Source organism: Taurulus bubalis (assembly GCF_910589615.1).
Source record: "Taurulus bubalis genome assembly, chromosome: 6".
NCBI lineage: Eukaryota > Metazoa > Chordata > Actinopteri > Perciformes > Cottidae > Taurulus > Taurulus bubalis.
Genome location: NC_136594.1, coordinates 14,964,546 through 14,985,679, shown reverse-complemented (window position 1 = coordinate 14,985,679; position 21,134 = coordinate 14,964,546). Strand labels below are relative to the sequence as shown.

The window sequence follows — 21,134 nt, the reverse complement described above, 5'->3', positions numbered from 1 at the left end:
GAAACATTTACATTTTTGGGAACCTGCCTCTATTTCTTTCATTTTAGATTTAAAAGCAGTAATTGGTATCAGTTATTTTGCATTCAATGAGATGTAACGTCAACGTAAACAATCAACAACATGGTTTACCATTAAATTTGAATAGCGTGGGTTCATGTCAACCTTAATGAAGTACTCAGAGCAGGTGGCAGCCATATCACTCAGCCACGTGGAGAAGCGCAACGGCTCGCGCACAGCCAATGTTGGTGAACTTCATGTTAAAAAAAAGTGACAACGATTTTACTTCTGAGAGCATGGTTGTACATTCCCACTAATGTATTCAATGTTATGTTAAAACACAGCCGGCTTGTTTACAATTTGACCAAAACCATTTATGTCATTTACGTTAAGATTTGCGGGACTTTAAGTCTCCTGGTCGCTGCAGCATAAAGTTAGTTAGCATTACACCATTAGCAGACAAATTGAAGAAAAAAAAAATGGCCACCTTAATTATAAACAGTAGATTGATGATGTAGCGTGAGCCCAGCAGAATGAACGCGTAAAGCTAACGCAGTGCGCTAGTTAGATAATTATGTTAGCGAACAGCGTAAAGCTCGCACTCCGCAGCTAAAGTGAGGAAAGTGAGCGTCAGCTTAAAATAACACTTACCAGTTGCATTATACATCTGTTGCACTTGCGAGGGTTTTTCTGCACCATTAAGCTGTACGTTCATTCGTTAAACTCCGAAGTCGCGGAGGCATTACATGTTCGTTGCTTCCCTCCCAGCTCAAAGTTGTCGCAGACAGTTGCAAAAGTGGGCCGCCAACTCAAAGCGCCACCTACTGGCCGCTCGGTCACATGACAGCGAGGGGAAACTACCGGTAAAGCTCACAATGACTTCTCTTCACTGAATCCTTTATCAATAGTGTGATAAACAAGAGGCACAACATGAACTCTGAAAAATCATTTTCTTTTTTATTAAAAACAGTATTGCTAGTTACATGATTCATTCATAAATGAGAATGTGCAACTTTAAGAGCCAAGGCAAAGAGATTAAGGTGAAGTCCAGAATGAGATTTTTTTTTTTTCATTAGTGATCCAGTATCTGCTATATTGGAGGATTTTGTTTAGCTTACTTGTTTTGCATTTAATTTAGATACAGACTGAATGTTTTCAATCAAAAGATAAACTGATTGCATATGCATTCACCAAGAGCACCCACAAATAATTGAACCCAAATCAATATAAAAAAGAAATACATAAAACCATTAAAATTAACAAATATACTCTTGTATATAGTTTAAATGTGCTTTTATTTTTTTTCTCCACTTTTTCCAATAGCAAATTCTGGTCTATGCCTCCGTACACTACGATGCTCTAACACAAACCCTCGCTCTCCTCTTTTGGCCAGTCCATTCTCGAAGGCAACTTGTTACTTTGAGAAAAAGAGGCACCCTCTGTCTGTTTCAATTTTTCATGGAAAACAAACAAATTAAAAAGGTAACAAAAAGAAAGAAAAAAAATATAATTATACCCCCTAGTGCTTCTTTTAATCATCCACTCAGTAAGTATCTACATCTCACTCGGCACTAAGAATAAGTATTCTTCTACAGAACAAGCACTGTACTTAAGAAATGCGGGCAAAAACAGACAATACTGCGTCTTCTCCCATGTACTGTTCTGTAGTCTTAAAGCCAGCTAGGCTATGGGTTTGAGAAGCAGTAAGAACTCAAGAGTTGTATATCTTATTAAAAAAACAACCAATTCAATTAACAAGAATCCAGTATTACATACGTACAAGTTCACATATTATATTATTTTGCAGAATAGAAAACCGATGAGTCCCATATACAGTATTCTCAACTAGTAACCTGCTGAGAAAAAGACACCATGATTGGTCACCCATGTCATGTTGGGCACACCCATCAGACCTATTCTGAATGAGCGAGGCACTCCAGTTAGCCCACACAGATGCTGTTAGAGACCGTCTGGTATGTACACATTCATAAGAGGACAGACCTGCAGATACAAGTAAATGCACCCCACAAATTCTGTGATATCTTCTAAGAATTACAATATTAAGGGGCTTTACATTTAACAGAAATGGACTATACCGTCTATTCCAATGAGATGGAGAATAACCTGTCTGCTCTATTTCTGTCTGTGGGAATATCCATACTGAAACCACCACCCTTGTATATTTATGGATCACAATCAAATACAGAAAATGCAGCATCCCCATGCACACATAACAAAGCATTTTCAGTGTAGCTGCTGTAAAAGTTGTGTAAAGTTCTTGCGTTGAGTATTGGCAGTCGCAGCAATAGCAGTGTCATTTGGCACATGTACATCACTGTGGTACAGAGCAAAGCAAGAAGAGGAACAACCACTACCAAAAACAGAAGCTTTACACATATCTGATTAGATCAGTGATAGGAAAACTTTTTTTGTAGTATTTAACCATCAGTGAGAGAGAGAGAGAAGTAAACGTTTCCTTGATTTCGTCAGAGTGTAATAGCCATTTATGCAAAATTTCAACATAAAGTGTCCTGTTCTGATCCCGACTTTCTAATTAGTTTGATTGGTCTACGTCTAATCTCCCACCTCCAAGAAATAGAAAAGTTCTCAGATGTAGCCACAGTCTCTGCTTTTCGTCAAAGAGAGAATTTGTGTTGTCCAAGCAAGTTGTAGTGTAGTAGTGTAGCGTGGAGCTGTAGTGTTGTGGCCACGGGATCTGACTGAGTGGTTAGTATTTTGTAGTTCAGGGACTTTCAGAGCACAAAGTGGTCATAGTGTCTCGTCCGGTTGTCCACAGGGAGCGCAGATCCACGTCAGCTTTTTCTGAGTGGTTCCATTAATTTGTCAGCTGCAATGGAGGAATGTAACAAAGTGAAAGAGAGAAGACAGGCTGCAATAGAGTGAAGAGGGACAGAGGATTTGAGCGTAAAGGATGGAGTTTAGTCCCATCGATAGTGTAGTTGCCCCCCATAGTCAGTTCAGCAAGGGCAGTAGGTGGGAGGAGGTTGTCGTCTTGTGATGCACACAATCAGTTTTTCTGCAAGAGACCAAGAGAGACAAGTGTGGGAATTGATCATGTGGAGCAGCTAATGTGAGGCGTTCATGCCTAGGCGGGAAGAATCACTCATTTAAAATTCACAGCAGGGGCTTAAATTCTATATATATATTTTGAAGTATAAAATACAATTAAGAATAGTGGCTGCTGGCAACAAAGTCACCACAAGTTAGACAAAAAAAACACATCTCAGGAGAACAAATCACTTTACACTTTTCACTTCTTACACCAGCAGGGAAAGCAAAAAAAAAAAACAGTCCACAAACAGTACAACGGAAGCTCAACAATACTGGTCACTGTCAAACACACAAAAAGTCACAACTCTTAATACACAACTAAGATATTTGGCCATGCAGTGAGTTTAGAGGAGCAGCCTGTGGGACACACATACCATGCGCTGACATGCAGTGTGACAGTGGGTGTAGCCTAACCATCGTAAGAATCCATTAGAGGCAAAGAGGCCTGCCTCTCCCCATACATCCCTCCCTAAGAGAGCGATACAGAGAGAGAAGGAGTGTGTGATAGAGAAAGGAGAGAGACCAAAAAGTGACGTACATAGAGACAGTATACACAGCGAGGAGAGGGCAAATACAGAAATAAAAGGGTTGAGTGGGAAAATCCCAAAAGGAGAAAACATGAAATAGAAAGACCACAGAAAAAGAACAGCGAGAGAGAGAAAAGAGAAAAAAAGTGGAGGGAAATAAGGGCATCAGATGAAAAAGTAAAGAAGGATTAATAAAAAGGTTAGTTTCATGTTACGTTACATTGAGGGTAGGAGAAAAGAACACCGGTGAGAAATATGTGAAAGACACAAATCAACCACAGTGCTTTAACGAGACGTGCATCAACATGCCGTCTGTGGATGTGTGTGAGAGCATGTCCATTCACACGGTAACATTTTTAGCAGGAAGTCCTGAAATCTGGAACCACCAAATATACGTGTGTTGCACATGATTAACTAGTTGCATATTTCCAACCATTTTCGATCTTTCAGCTAAGTGATAATGTGCAATCAATATCCAATCTAAAACGATTATTATTGTTAATCAGCTTTACAGTGACGTCTCCTGAATGAACTGGAAATATTCTCAGAGACGCTGCAGAGGCCGGGATAATAAGATAACAGACCATAACATCCTGTGAATGATTTCTCGACACTGTACAGCAAGTTGTTACAGACCCACTTTTGAAAGTCATGAGCTTGTCATGAAAAGTCATGAGCTAAGATTTTAGTTTTCTAGAATATGTAGGGAAGTAAAGTATGTAAAAAAAGTATGTTAGGCTTGAGGGAATTATTTTCATTAAAGTGCAGTCATGCAGGGTTATGTGTGTAAGAAGAGTGTGTGTTCATGTGGCCAGTTATTTTTTACCTGTACTGCATCTTTGTCAGCAGGTTCGAGTGTGTTATCCAGAGTGTTCCTTCTCCCTCTCTGGTCCAATGTGGAGTAGGCATCTGAAGGGGACAAACATTATGTTTAACCAGCAAAGTGTGCCTGTGTGACAAAAAATACTCCTTGACAAGTTTCATCTGTTACACATGCCAATAACACAGCCTAGTGTGACACTGGCCAGTTGTGTCTGTGTGCATATTTTCACTTGCCTGGTCCCATGTCATTCATTGGAATCATTTCCCGGTCTCCTTTGCCACCTGTGTAATAAAGACACAAAGACCATGAGCATCAAATGTTTTTGTTCACACAGTGAGGCAGTGAGAACCGCTACTGCCAAAGATAGAATAGTGTGGAGGTGTGCGAGTGACTTGTAAAGAGTTTCAAGAGGCAGGCATGATCCAGCTAGTATTTGCAAATATATAGTTTATGTTGTAATATGTGAGGTTTAGAAACTTAAAAAAACAAAAAAAAAAACAGGCCAAGCCGGTTGAGACAAACATCTATGAATTAATTGCGACTCCTCTTTCATTCTGCAAACAGCCTGTATAAACTACAGCACATAGATACACAGCAACACTGTGAGGAGTGGTGATTGTTTTTTGAAACACTGCCAGGATTATGTTTGTAGAATATAAAGCAGAGATCTGTGGAATTTAAAGGGAACATTTTGATATTTGAAGTGGGATTATGTGAGGTACTTATACGAAGTATATTACCGAACTAGTTAAGATAATACACTGGCTGTAGATAAGCAACTCATATAACCCCACTTCCAAATTAAAAATCCAAACTATCCCTTTAAGTAAAATGCTTGACATGCAAAAGGCAAAACCACTGGAAATGGAGCATTTCAATGCCCTACTTTAAGCTGTTGCAATTGAACACTATATTTTAATTAATTCAGTCTTTAGAGCAATCGGAGTGGACCTGTGTGCAAAGTAAAATGATCACGTGAAAAATGTGCCATGCATTAGCAAAGTAAACAGTAATAAAGTGATAGACATCTGACCCCTAATGGTGTGACTTCTAGCGGTAGTTCAATATGCAATACAAACACTGAGGCAATAAACTAATACTCAAACTGGACCATTTTAGACATGAGACACTGAATACTTTAACAAATTAAACTCTGAGATATTTGGCCTTGCAGTGCAGCACACTTTACATGCATGCATTTCCCTTTTGCCTCCCGACCTTTGTCTATGAGCGGCAGAGTGCTGTCCTCATATCCTCCGTTGGCTCTGGTGTTGTTGCTGGGAGGGTTTAGGTTGACCATGAAGTCCGTCTTCTTCCAGCCGTCCTTCTCCAAAGTGCGCCGCAGCTCCTTGTAGCCCCACACTGTCTGCAGCACCAGGCCTGCCCCACGCACCTCCCGCTCAGAACGATTACTGGTGATCCCAGTGGACACGGGGAGGCAGAGAGGTAATCAAAAAGTTGATGAGACTTATACAGGATGCTTAATGGAGACATGCAATTCAAAACTGGCGACACACATGCGCCATGGACAGAAAATTATCTCAGATATCAGCCCTTACCCGTCCTTGTTAATGAGCACCAGTCTCTCGATTCCCTGCGAGGCCCTCAGAGTCTTGGCTGCTTCCAGGCTGGAGCCCAGCACCTCATGGAGCGTGCTCAGTACCGACACCACCGTCTCTTCTGACAGACCTCGCACCGGCTGACTCTGCCCACCGCCAGGCAGGTTGGCCACCAGGTGAGGCACCGCATGTTTACCTGAAAACACACAAGTATGAGAAGAGTGCTATACATTTAAAACACGCTCTTCATACAATAAATCCTTGTGACAGTAGGAGTAGCTCAGTCTCACCGAGTAGATCTCTGTTGCGTGCGTCGATGGCCATGTTGCGCAGGGCTCCAGACATGGCGCGGACCACGCGGTCGTTGCCGTGAGCCAGCAGCTCAGTCATCATGGGCAGACCCTTCTCCTGGCGCAGCAAGGCACGAATGTATCGCCCATACTAAACAGACAAGACGATTTCATCAGGTGGTATTCAAACTCCCATTCCCCCTTCTTAGCTACACTACTTAGAAAGTGTCATTCAAGACTGGACATGCCTCCTTTAACCCAAGAGATGGTTATTTTTTTTTCCTGTGCCGTAATGTGTGGATTCTGAAGGTCATGGTAGTTGTGTATGGTCTTGGGCAAGTGCCAAGAAAAGGCAAGTAAGCACTTTGGAAAGTGTAATACTTAGTGTACTAATGCCTTAGTTCATTCCCAATGCCCTCAGATTTGAAAGACCATCATCTTACAATATCTGTTTGGCATGCTCTATGAGCTTTGCATAGGTCTATGTTCATGTTTGCTGAGATTCCAATCTTAGACCATATTTCCAAAACAAGTGTGTCCATTCATCACAGGGCGTGTCGGTGACGTGCAGCATGATAATAATTTGATAGCGTCTCTTACAGTCCAGCGTCCGGCGCACAGGTTCTGAACGGCTCCAGCCGAGGCTTCCAGCACGGTGGGGTTCTTGGACTCCTTCAGCAGAGAGGTGTAGACGCGGACGACCTCCGGCTGGAACAGCAGCTCATAGCCTACAGTGAAGAAGAGAGTGGGGAAATAAAAATGTTACGAAACAAAAAAACTGTATATTTTGTTTTTCTGTACTGCATGATACATATATTTAAAAGGTGTTGACTTTGTTACCTTTAGCAGGTGCGGTCCTCTTTGGAATGTCTATTATGTCTGAAGCTGCATCTTCATCTTTTCTACCTGGAATCAAACATCACAGCTTGAGAAACACACACAAGCTAAGTTCTACTGTTAGTAAATGTCTTCTAGTTCGGTTAGATGTATGCTATGACCTAAAACTGAGATGCATGAGACGTGCAATGTTAGTACTAAGACAGTTACACTGACCTGTTAGCTCATCTACTCTATTACTACTACTACTACTACTACAACAACAACAGCAGAAGCAGCAAAGTGCAGTCACACAGAGGCAAAGAGCTTACCTTTGGAAAACCACTCATCTGTAGCCCAGCGCAAAAAGGGGAAGAGAAGCATGGAGGGAGAGAGGAAGACAGAACAGGAGGAAGAGAGAGCATTTACAGTGAGTAAGAGGAAAGCAGCCATAACTGAGCCACCTAATTTAACACCTGCTTCCCAACAACAGCGCTGCTGACACCACATAGAAATCAGCAATGTGGCATGCCAAGTGTAAAAGTCAAATAAAGCAAATAATTAGGACAACGCAGCTCATGTTATCATTTTATATACACAGGTAAGCATTTACCAGAAAGCTGATGTCTGAATGTGTGTGATATGGAGTGATCCGACACATAATACCTCGTGTCCTGAAGATGCACTTTTAGTTTTTTCAATTGAAATGCAGCTAATTGAGAGTAAAAGGGAATAGTTCCCTCTCTAGCATAGTCACCAGCTGCTCATTTTGGTTCATCATTAAACTTGTTTTTGTGTTGGCATACATATCCTGTACTATCTCAGGTTCAAACTGCACCATCTTTTCATTAAATACATTTGAGAAGTTAAGAATGTTCCTTGATTTGGGTCGCGGCCTGTCATTCAGGGGTGATGGTGGGTCCCGGAGTGAGACCAGTTGAGAACCACTGATGTAGAATGAATATCTTGGACTCTGAGAAATTGTGATGGACATTTTTTTTTTTTTTACACATGTATACAGTTATCATGTACAGTCAAGCTTTCATACATTGATAGCATTGCTTCTATATTTTATACCAGGGAGAATATACAGAATCTGAATGCTGAAAAACGCTAAATGAATATAATAACATGGTAAAAGCGGCTAAACAGTAGAAAAGGGGGTGTGTAGTTTAGAAAATACAAATCAATACTCTCAGTGAAACACAAACAGTGAGCAGCAGGAGAGGATGAGCTTTCTTGCAGTTGGGGAAATTGCTAACATTCCTGTGTGAGCGAGTGCTTTTGTTTGCACAAGTGTGTGTGTGTGTGTGTGTGTGTGTGTGTGTGTGTGTGTGTGTGTGTGTGTGTGTGTGTGTGTGTGTGTGTGCGCGTGCGTGTGAGTGAGTATCAGTTTAGTGAGACGCCATTGTCAACAGTGACATCACTGCAAATGTTCCTCCGATTGACCTAACAAATACTGCCTCTATCTCTCTCCGACACAGACCTTTGCCCTTGCGGGAGCTGAAGCAGCCGCCCTTCTGGCCGGAGGGGGCGGGGCCCTGGTTGAGGGGTGCGGCCTCCTGGTAGCGCTCACAGCCGGGGATTTCACGATGCACCTGATAGGACAAGTTCCTCAGCAGACACACGCTGTTCTCTATCAACTGCAAAGATGGAGGAAAAAAGAGAGGAGGTGGTGGGGGGGATTATTGGAATGCAAACTCTGCCAAGTCTCTTACTGTAAGTACGTCAAATCACCAACTCGCAGACAAACACACTCATGTTTTAATTAACTAGTTTCATTTAGTTTTAAAAAAAGAGCACTCGACCGACTTTTCACTACATTTCACTCCTATAACATTGTTGCACTCATTAGGGTCAGTTTGGAGGAAAAAAAGGATCACGCTTTTTTTTTATTCCATCAACCGACAGTGATTTCGAAGATGCGTTATGCTTGAAGTGACACTAGCCTCAAGCGGAGATGAGAAGCAGACTTCAGAAGTCTGAGAAGCTCACTTCTCTCTAACTCCACACCCCTAGATTAATTTTCCTTTCTAACCTGTAGTCCTTTCAGCCCCCAGCAATGACGACTCAAGTGACATTACTTGAGGCAATTTATCAGACTTTGCACCGCTCTCTCTCTGGGACCACAGTTGTTTGGATAAAAATGTTCACATCGACAGTAGACCGATATTAATGAGTTCAACTCACCTTATTGTCGACTTCTTTAAAGTCAATCTGAGATTGGACAATGTACATGAGCGAATCAACCAATCCTGTACACTCCCTCAGCTTTCTCCTCGCCTCACTTCGCTCTGAACTCACGTTTCTTTGGACCCGTGGAAAGTTGAGAAGAGGGGAAACAAGAATGCAAAACAAAACGTGGATTAGCAGTGTGAAAGGTTGGAGAAATAATTGAGGCAGTTAAGAGGTTAAAGGTGACAGGAAAGAGTCAGTTTTAGTGACAACAAAAGGATTCCAGCACACAATGTTTGAACACGCCCCCAAGAGTTGTTTGAATGAAACTCCTGTTAAATCTACTGGTTTACAAAGAGAGTAAAGTTTGGTGGGATCAGGTAACAGCTTTGGACCAATTTCTTCAGCTGCTCTCTGACTCTGTCCTACTTAGAGATCCAACAGGAATGGGTGGATGGAAACATGTGGAAACTGAGACCCAGTTAGTTCTCTATTCACTGATGCAGAAGACGATGTAAAGAAAAGAACATGAGGGAGAAAAAAACTCTGTGGAATGATATGCAGCCTTGGTCTTTTGTGCTGGCCTGTTTTTCCCAGTGACAGGCCCCGCCCTCTCACACAATACCGGGACACATTCCCTTCCACAGCATGGGGCACTGATTCCACTTCACTGCATAGTTCAGGAAGTTTATTTACATGTTGCAGTTGGCAAAAAAAGGTAAGGGGGGGAATAAATGTACTGACCAGCTTGGTTTAGACTGAAATATCTAAAAAAAAAAACAGATATTAATGTCCAATTTAAATGCACCCTTAACTTTCTATCAATCACCAATGGTTTTGTTTATATCCAAAACACCTGCAAAACTAAAGACAATCCCTTCATCCGCAGCTGCATGTTAGCAAGCGAACAAGCTGATGTAGGCATAATGAAGCTAAACGTAATAGGTGTTTAAGCTCTACTAAACTTCAGAATCAAATTCAGATTGTTCTGGATTTACCTTAAACTCCTCATGATTGCAGTCTTTTTGGATTACGTCACTTAGAGCAGTTCTCTTTCTCTTCATTTGAACATGTAAGATCTACATATTGCCCATTTCAAACCTCTCTACAGTGTATTGTATTCACATTATCAGGTCTGTAGTTACTAATATTACCATTTTCTTTCCTCACCCGAACAGGTTAAAGTTTATCCAAGTTAACAACTGCTGTATAGAAATTTGAAGATCCTCTGATATTGTAATTAAAGCCCATATTTGTAGAATGTTCGTGTGATTGCAGCCTATTTCCCATTATTTTGAAAGCATATGTTTTATATGTTGAGCAATTTTAATGCATTTTTTGAAAATGTAATGTGATCTATAAAAGTTCTAAGTGTTTACTTGAATAAGATTCTAAACTTATTAATAAGCAGGGTTTCTTACCATGATTCAGTTTAAACAATCTGATGCATTTCCTTAGTCTTCTTAATAAGCAGGCATGAAAACGGGGTCAGGGGTGAAAAAGGTGAGAAGGATATTACCCCTCTAGGGGGGTCCGGGGGCATGCTCCCCCATATGAAAAAATTGATATCTTCCATATTTTAAATCATCAATCTGATGCATTTTGAGATGCTTTTTTTGCCAACCTGGGGAGAGCTGGAGAAACTTGTGTGTGTGTATATATGTATATATATATATATATATATATATATATATATAAAAAACTTAATACTTACAATATGCAATACTGCTGTACTATACTGAATATTGTTTTGCTACTACTACCTTTCACTTCATAATATTACACTTATATGCCATAATATGTGAATTTACTAGCCTTTTTATTTTTATTTGACCATATTATGTCATACTGTTATACCACTTTACTTTGAGGAAACAACACTGTTAGTCTAGAACACTGAATAATGTTTCCACCAGGTAAACCTGAACATGCACACCTCTCTCTGTGTGACATCATTATCACCGCATAACTATATAGATTATAATTAACTGGAGGATACACTTTTTCCTACACGTAGATCTTAAACCCTTAAATATAAACAGTAGCCCGGCCACTCTACGGAGGAAACTCATTTCGTTTTTTTTTATTAAAATAAAAGTTGAATAAAATCTCCACTTGTCCTCTCCTTATATGTAGTCAGGTGTCAGTAGGTAGAACTGAGTCGCCGCTCTCCTGTCTGATGCCACACGGCTGCCAGTAATCTCACTCACTGTCTCTCCAACAATGTTAGCTAACGTGTTAGCAAGCTGACTAGCTTGCCATTAAAAAACTGGTGGGAGGGAAATGAAGCCGCCGTAGACATCTTAACGCTGATTGGCCAAGACTCGAAGATCAAAGATCTTCTATTGCTAAGATGATCACGACCTCAGTTTTTTTCTGTGTCCCACTCCAATCTCAGAAACGCCGGCCAGTTGACCTCCCCCGGCGAATTTCGCCGAAAGGCGAGGGATTTTCATGTCTGAATAAGATTATACAACACTGTTGGTCAATGCACTGTATGATAGATAGTAAGACGATACTGTGCAGACAATTTCTGCAAATACCAAACTTTTATAGTCTTCAAGATAAAGAATTATTTACACATACTTTTCTAAACCTACACATAAACACTGTAATTAACCGTGTGGTCAAGGGGAATGCATAGATAACAGAGAGAACGTACTGTTTACACTTGAAAAGTCAATGCCCCTCTGTCCTCTGTTTGTCCCCCTTCCTGGAAACTTCCCTTCTTCACCCTCCAAGAGTTACTGTGAGGCTGCACTTCTCTTCCATTCAGCAGGATATTTTCCATAATAAATAACTGACATTTAACGCCGAAGGTCTTTTAAAAATCAAATTTAATAATATATCTGAATATGTTTATATGTGCTAGAGGTCAAGATTAAAAGGCTTCTGATGAGCACAAGTACCACATGCAAACTTTTGAATGACGGACTTGCATTGAGGGCTTGGTGCTTATTCTTTTAACTCAAAGCGTGGTTTTATAAAAGTATACTTTACTTGTATGAATATTATCCAAAAACAGTAAAGCCATCCGAACCAGAGATGATGACACATTTATATCCGCTAAAACTGATTATAAAAGGTTTATTAAGTGCAATAACATGTATTGTAGAATGGGTTTGCTCTGATTGAGAGGAAACATTAGGCATTTGTAGTCTGACTGTATTATTATGCTGATTATTAGTGGAATAACATGAACATAGTTTCTTTCCCCTCTCCAAGACCACTCCATGAGGTTTTCTTCCCTCTTCTGTTCTGTTAACTGCTCCCTTCCTCCCTCATACATCCCACTGCTCTGTCAGTCTGTTGAGCTGGCATGTTTCCATGTCCTCCCTTGTATACCACCAACCCTTTCTCCTTCCATCTCCTTCATAGCATAGGTCAAACGGCTCTTCTTTCCATACCTTAGACAGCCTGCTGTGTTGGTGAGGGAGGTCTCCCACTCAAGATGTCTGGGCTTGCAGTTCTCCTCTCCTCCTCCTGCCCCGTTGGTCCCTCGCTCCCAGCCTGAATGAGGCACCATCACCTCGTCAGAGAGGGCATGCAGTGCATGGTCGACAATCTCCATTTTTACAGAGTCGTGAGACGACAGGTTCCACAGCGTCCCTGCAAAAAATGGAAACAATTCAATACGTAAAAATGTTGTATTCAATTATGAAGCTTCCACTCATACTAAATGTAATTTAAAATATAGGCTGATGAAAAAAAAATGTAATCACCGTTAAATGTATATAAAACTTCAATACAATGAAACGGTGTAGAAACATCTAAATATTACAAAGGAGGCCAACTTTTTAATAAGTGAGGGAACTCCATAGTACTGAGCGAGGATGTTTTTTCGTCTTCGAAAAAAACTAAAAAAGTAATGCAAGACCATTTCCATTGACCGGATTGGTTAGCGGTTGCGCTGTGCTACTGCATGTTGTCTCTAACCTGTGATGGTGTCAGTGAGGTCCTGGTCGCGGGTCTTCCTCAGCAGCCGGACCAGAGCCGGCACTCCGTCACAGTTCTTGATGGCGATCTTGTTGTCTTGATCTTTGCCATACGAGATGTTCTTCAGTGCTCCACAGGCTGCATAGTGAACCTATAATAAAGACGCAATAAGAGCTTATTGAGCCATGAGTCAGGAGAGCACTACTCTCCCATAAATGGACAGATTTTAATATGCAAAGTACATGGGTTTTGGCATTTCTATTCATGCAAGTTATTGTCTATAATGAAGGATTAGTGGACCATATTTCTGGCCTATTTTCACTATAGCCATGTTAATTTTAGCTCAACATTTATAATGAAGACTGGATGTCACTTGTTTTTAAAACACTATTACACACATTTGTTCTGTAAATAAAAAATGGTTTAGCATGTTTGCATGATCCTATGAAGTTTTTCATCCAACATACCACACACACACGAACTTAAAACAAAAGAGTTTGCAGTTGCAGTTTGACCCATTTCTCCAGATAACAAGTCGTCTTATACAAACTCAGACTTCCAATTTGTCACAGGCCGTACAGCATAAAATGTGAAATTAAGATGTTTCTTTGCCTCGAGAGTGGAATGCATGATGTGGTTTGTCTGGTAATGCCCATACAAAGATCAGTAAAACCTTGCCACAGCTTTTGCTAAATGAAAGGGGATCATAGAAAAACCACAGAATGTTTTGGCCGAAACCATATTTAGCACAAATGTTGACCTCCTAGATTTGACCAAGACCAGTCAAAGACGTAGTGCTTATTTCTATTCCCCTTTCTAATTTCTATTAGAGCCGAGTCTCAAGTTCACCTCGTCTCAGGCCAAAGAAATACACTACATCCCTCAAGCCTCACTTTTACCCCCACCTATTCCAACCATAACACCCTAGTGAGTAAGGAATGAACAGAAACCCATGAATAGAATCAGCAAACTAACCTCTTTGTTTGGGTTGTCAAGCATAGAGACCAGCGCTGGGATGCCTTTCATTCGACGCACATCACACTTCACCTGGAAAGCAAAAAGATTAACATGAGCATTTAGGTAGACGGGGGTCCAGAAATGAAAGCACAGGTCAAAGGGCAGCGTTATGACCCTCAGTGAAGAAGAAACCTCCTGGAAAATCCTTATGAAGAGAAAAGAAGAATACCCTGGCTGTGCAAATGTATAAAGGAAGCAGATAATGTACCTGGAGAGTAAGCTGGAGCTTAAAACTACAGCGAGCTTGTTTAATGTTACTGGAGTATTATTTCACATGTTGTAGCTAACAGTGTATTGTTGAGCCTGTTGTCCTATAGAAAGGAACGTTGCAGCAAAACAAACATTCTGCATCTTCCAGCCATGTGCAGCTTCATTTTATTCCTTCTTACATTCAGTTCATAGTACAATGGCACAAAGTAACGCTGCAAATCTCTCATTTTATCAAGATTGTTGGAGATGCAACATTATGAGTCATACCCATCTCGTTTTAATTAACTTTGGACAAAACCAACCGAGGTATCTGTGCTTACGTTCAGTGTGAGCATAAAAGTAACAGTTTTGAGCAAAAAGGCGGATTAAAACGTGTAGTGTGAGTTAACAAAAAAATAAGTTGAATTAAGACAGAGTCTCCCCAGTTTTTGACATATTTTCTGTTTTTTTTCACCCTTGTTTATTAAGCTGTGCTTTATTTTTAAGATCCATCTTTGGTTCATGTTATTATAAATCCAGGTGCAATGCCACAACTTTAAACAACCAGCATGCGGACAGAGGTGCATTTCAACATCTTCTTCTAAAACATCGACAAATCTACATTTGGAGAAAGTTCCAATTAAATGTTTTGCACCCATCCAACTACTCCTTATCTCATCTTGACTCCCACACTGGTACAATTATAACTTTCTGTCTGTCTCTGCTATATCTGCTATCATACATGCCTCATTTACTCTTGGAAAACACATGACTAATCATCTTTTGTCGTGACATATGGCACTTTGACCTTTGCATTCCTCAGCTGATTGATTTGAATTAAAGTCTAGTCCAACCTACATCACACTGGAAACAAACAACTTTATACCATCAAACTATATGCTTTCCCATTTGCATCTCTTACTTTATCATTCTTGTAGGTGAGATGCTGCAGGAATGCAGCTGCGTTGCTCCTGACCGGGTCCAGCCTGTAGTTTAGCATGGCAATGACCTCTGGCAGCTCAGGTTGACGCCAGCCTGTGGGGCCAGGACCGGGACCTTTCCTTAAAGTGCTGTCCAATGAAGCCATGCTACCTCTTTCCCCCTGGGCCAGCGGCGCTCTTTCCCAAAAGTACATGTCCCCTGGGCCGCTCATGTCGCCGTCCAAGGTGCCCTCGTAACTCCTGGCGAGGGAGAAGAAGAACAGAATGTAAAAAATGTTGGTCAACATACAGGCATCCATCAATGCAAACGGAGAGGAAAGGGGGAAAACCGAGTTTGCCCTTAAGTTGTTCATAACAGTGGTGATTTGAAAACAATAACAATTCAACATTTTTTTCCATTTACTTCCATATTTTCTCAAAAATATTATTATTGTAGAAGGAACATTAGTACTTGCTCTCAAAGATGATGCACAGATAGTACGTAAATGATATACACACACATGTAAAACATACAACTAGAGTCATCCCTGAAACAGACGAGTCACTACAAAAACACAGAACTTACCCAGTCCTGCGTGGGGGCCCATGGGGGAATGCATTGTGGTTGCGAGGCATGGTGCTGTAGTGCATTGGGTGTCCCATGCCATAGTCAGGCTCATCATAGCCCATGCTGCGCTGGTCATCCTCCAGACCATACGGCTCTGGGACAAACCTCGTCATTGAGGACAGCTCCATGGCACTTCCCATACGCCCAACCTACAGGGACAGAATCCAAATAATAGAGGCCTCACACCAATTGCTGCGGTAGACTCATGCTAAGTCTTGTATACGTGCGTAGTCCTGCAATCATATTAAATTCCAAACACGTAGCATTGAATGAAAACACAAAATTCAATCTGAGAAAAAAGTGACGCAATGATTGTTGAAGATACCTGTGGCTGAGCAGCATATGGGTCCAGCTGGTTCCTGCTGGGGGCCCTGTAGCTTGGATCTAGAGTTCTGTAACCGTCTTGATGGACCGGTCTGGGGAGGGACAGGGAAGTGATGAAAATATTGGCCAGATCTTCCATTAAATTGTAAAGTTAATGTTTACTCTGTCTACATGGGCTTCAACAAAAACTATACCTGTAGCGATCATCCATGCGAGCTCCCCTGCTCAGGCTTGTATAGGCTTCAGATGGGGGGGGCCCAGTTCGGTAGTCTTCGTAGCCCACCGGCGGTCCGTATTGGTAGTTGCGGGGCACAGTGTGAGTGGGGTAGTCCATGGGCACGCCACCTCCGGGTCCCTGTCTGTAGACCATAGGGGCAGGGTAGCCCCCCATGCCTGTGACTGAACCGCCACCATCCAGGGAAAGTGTGTCTGACACAGAGGGGATAACTGTGCGAGTGGTAGTGGTCTTTACTACTTTCTTTACCTTAACAGGCAAAAGAAGGGAAGCAGGAGATTAGATTCAACAGTTAATATTTAAAAACTTAAAATTATACAATCTAAAAGGAAATATCCCAAAGAATCCTAACTGACAAGCTACTAATGTATACAACACAAAACGGTCAATTATTGCAGTAAAATGCACATATTGCAAAGTTATTTTTTTGCTTTCCATCTACTCATGTTACCGTGGTTTCTGTGCGCCTTGTGGTCCCATCTTCACCGGTCTCCACAGAGACAACAGGTGGCACCTCCTGGGGATCTTCCTCCACCGTGTATGTCTCCTGCACCATCTGACCAGGGTCCATCCTGAACTACAAATACATTTCAGAGAAGAAAAAACTAAAATATAGGTCTCACATGGTTTATCCTTTGGGTTAACCATCTTAAGAGTTAAAGAGCTGAAGGGCTCCGCAAGATGCTTACATGATGTGTCCCGTTGATGTAACCCTCGTTCAGTGTCAGCCTCTCTATGTCTGCATCACAAGGAATGCGTCCGTTCTGCAGGGAGGACAAAATACATATTAGGGGATCCAACGCACACACACACAAACACACATTGATTGGATCCATCGTCAACTTTCATTTGAATGGCACCCAATTTTATCTTGTGAAGTTCAGGCCCTTTAGTGCCATGTTCCCACTGCGAGCGACAAAAGCAACTAAAACGCTCAAGCGTGGCCAGCTACATTGAAGCAGATTTTACATTGACTTTGATTTGTAGTCATGCGTTTGTGGTTTCATGTAACCGGCTTACACTGAAAATGGCTTGTAGCTTGTTGATTTGTCGCATGTAGCGTGAACGTATCTTCAGTTGCATTGCTGCTGCAGCAAAAAAAAATTATGAAATTCTTTCTAATATGTTGCATTACGATTATGCAAAAATCGAATGACAGCCAAAATGAAAAAAAAAAAGAGTCAGTGACAGTTAAACGCTTTGTCTGTGTGTTTCAGCCAGATATGGGCCGTAACCCCGTTTCTAGAGCATAAACGTCACGTTATTATCGCGCTCGTGTGCGGACATAGGTCATCTTTTAAGAAAATATATATGATAAAAGTTTAACAATTAAAACGGTAAAATAATAATAAACCCTTACAATATGTAGTAAACTGAAATGGGCATAATGTAATGAAGTAGCAATCAATCTTGCTATTAAGTGCATATAGTAGAGATTTTTTTTGGACTTGATGCGTAAATAAACGGTTGCAAGTCTGCACAAATGTGGATCAGACAGCGGCATAAATTAAAACGAGTGTGTGTGTGTGTTAGGGGTGGGAATCACCAGAGGTCCCACGATTCGATTTTATCACGATACTTGGGTCCCGATTCTGCGATATATTGAATATTGTAATTTTATTCCGTTTTTTTCACCGCAAATTGTCCCCAAAGGAAAACTTTGTCAATATATTGTATCAAAGAAGATAACGTTTTCAGTCTGTTCATCTCACTTAAATCATTTTTATTGCAGCAAAATGTGATCGTCAAGCAGACAAACTGACCAACACTTTCATAAATGTTGCACCTGACAAACTGAACTGCTTGTGTTACAGTCTGCATAGTCGCGTCATTCGAGCTGGACGCGCCAGAGAGGGGGCGGGGCTTATCTCTGTGGTTTATCTCCGTGCAGAGTTTCCATTTCTGCCGTCCACCATGAAAATAACTACTATTTCTGCGTTATACTTGTTGTGGAAATCCCAAAGAGGTCGGGCATCAAACGCCGTCGTGTCTGGGTTCATAATATTACTCCTCCAGGAACTGCGTCGGGATGACGGTGTTACGGATTAACAGGCGGCCGTGTCAACTGGCGACTTTTGGCCAGAAGTCACCAGTTAACACGGCCGCATGTTAATCCGTAACACCGGCCGCTTCCAGCGCTACGAGAGCACCAGCAGCCAGTTTGATTCATGCTTGAGTTAACGTCTTTGACCAGCGGCGTGTCACGGATGTTGTCCTGTGCGCCGTGCAGCAGCGCCGCTACGAGTGACAAGAAGTCCAGACGTTTGATTTACACGCGGACGGCGCATTTCTCATTTCTTTCTCCGATGCCTCCCATAATTGATTACATAAAAAAAAAATACAATATCGCCACGCAAACTATCGCGATACTATGCTGAATCGATTTTTTCCCCCACCCCTAGTGTGTGTGTGTGTGTGTGTTGCTTGAGACGTGCGAGTGAAAAACGCATCTTGACACGCTTGTGGTTGAGACCGGGGGTAAAAATGACACTACATGACGAGCAAAGGTATGTAAACCTCATGAACACACAGAAATGCTTTCATGTCAACGCCACACCCTTAAACACAAACAACTGAACAGAACACACTAATCCCACAAACTCATGAATGGGCTGGGGTAATGTGATTAAAGAGTGAAATAATTAGTAATGAAATGAATAATGATCCACAGAGAGAGAGACAAACAAAGAGACAAACTTCTTTCTCTTTTGAGTCGACACCACCAGCATTGCCAGTCTAGGAGTGGCAATGGTGTGGTGCACTTCTCATTCCAGCCACAGGGGGAGCTCTTCGTATCTCTCATGCCATCTCTGTAGTTTTATCTCCACTACAATGGGTGTCAAAGGGGCACAGCCAAGGGGGGAGATTTCTCAACAGTGATTTGGAGAAGGGAAACAGTTGTCTCGTGCTGCCAAACAATTTAAAATAAAAAAGCTGGAACTAATACTTGCAGGAGGCGCAATGACAGCCCTTTTAAGCGCCACTCTGCCCAGATCAAATCAACAAGACTTAGTTTAAGCAAATGAACACTCTAGTTCAGATAAGGACTCCATCAGAGAGAATAGTAGAAAGTGCCGGGCAGATGTGAGCATGTGGGAACCTGTCAGTAAAGACTGAGGTTGGGTTTGCGCCGCCTGGGAGAGTAGCAGAGGCATGCCGAAGCCTTTGGGCTATGTAAACACACACACCAGAGATAAGAACCAGCACAGGCTACATTTCTGTCCTGTTCTCACTAAAATACACACACACAACTGATATTTCTGCTCCTTATCTGCCACTAGAAATACCTGTGACCGGGATGTGTCCTGGAGAATGCGTGCCCACATGCAGGAGCAGCAAACGAAAGAGGGAAAGTGAGCGAGTCAGAGAGCCGAGTTGTTTTATGATAACTTGTTTCAAAGGTTGCTTCAGGGACGTGTGTGTGTGTGTGTGTGTGTGTGTGTGTGTGTGTGTGTGTGTGTTAATGACTGAACGTGTCAATAAGGAAGTAAAAGAACGAGCGAGAGTTAGCGGGTGAGCCGCGTGACTGCCAGGGAGGTGAACTCAGAGCATGAAGTCACTCTGCAGTCTCTCAACCAGGTAAATGACTCACAGATGATGAAGACAGCAGACAACGCTATGAAACATTCGGTAATCCAAGATGTTTACCAAGAATTCCCAACTGATGACACAGGATGTCTTTGTCCAAACTAATGGACTGAAGAACCAATCGATCGTCCAGGAAAAGCCAAATATAACAACAAACATTCTGACAAGGGAGACATCGCTCTGCATGCAAACTCCAATGGACAAGTCAATACAAACATGATGGTTACACGGTTCAGTTGCTTTTTTTAACACCGAAAATTCCAGCGCACTTCAAGACTCCAGCTTGACAAAAACCTACCAAGGAGGTATTTTTTTTCCACACAGATTTGGTTTCGATTCTGCTGCCATCCAGCCAGTCACACAGATGGGATGGGGGTTACGATGGAGATGACATTGGAGGAACTCGCTCGGATCAAGGGTGAATCCGAAGGACTTCTCGATGGAAAATGTGGGTGAGGGTGGGTGGAAAGTGTGGGGGGGAGGGGCGTGGTTTATTCCGCGTTACCTGCATGTTGGGGAGGGGGCGGGGCAGGGTGCCGGCACACGACCTCCGCTCCTCCTCCAGAGCTCGGCTCAGCATCTCAAACTGCCTCTCCTGCTCCCGCACCGAGGCCAGCAGGGAGGCCGTACTCGCACACTGCTCCATTCACTCGCTGAGAGCAGAGCAGAGCAGAGCAGAGCAGAGCACAGGACAGGACAGGACAAGGTCAACACCAGAGAGTAGAGGAGAGTCAACCAACACCGAGAGTCAATCAAAGTTACAGACAGCCAGCTTGAACCACCCATGTACAAAGATACAAAAAAACAGAAGGGCCCTGGCACCGTGCACATCTGGGAATGCACACACTGAAGTGCGACTGAAGATGAAATATAGAGGTTAAAGGCAGCAGGAGCTGACACAGGAGGGAAAAGCAAGGGAAGATAAAGATGAGAGAGAGAGAGAACTGAGAAGATAAAGAAGCAGGTGCAAAGAAAACATGAGTAGACAGAACAAGAGCAAGAAACAGTGAGGACGAGCAGCTGGGACAAAGAGAGAGC

At 42.2% G+C, this 21,134-nt stretch overlaps 1 protein-coding gene across 1 annotated transcript; it reads right to left on the bottom strand.

The window, feature by feature from the left end:
• Window positions 1–940: 940 nt before the first annotated feature.
• ctnnd1 (catenin (cadherin-associated protein), delta 1) lies at window positions 941–20,742 on the bottom strand (the record flags this gene model as incomplete). Its single annotated transcript, XM_079219711.1, has 22 exons — window positions 941–3,034; window positions 3,484–3,538; window positions 4,423–4,505; window positions 4,653–4,700; window positions 5,638–5,831; window positions 5,979–6,174; window positions 6,269–6,419; window positions 6,869–6,996; window positions 7,109–7,174; window positions 7,417–7,434; window positions 8,571–8,727; window positions 9,275–9,392; window positions 12,667–12,868; window positions 13,196–13,346; window positions 14,171–14,242; window positions 15,324–15,582; window positions 15,908–16,098; window positions 16,275–16,365; window positions 16,468–16,757; window positions 16,960–17,085; window positions 17,198–17,272; window positions 20,602–20,742. 22 exons carry the CDS (start codon window positions 20,740–20,742, stop codon window positions 2,976–2,978), a joined length of 2,871 nt encoding a protein of 956 aa, XP_079075837.1. The 3' UTR covers window positions 941–2,975.
• Between the last annotated feature and the right edge of the window lie 392 nt (window positions 20,743–21,134).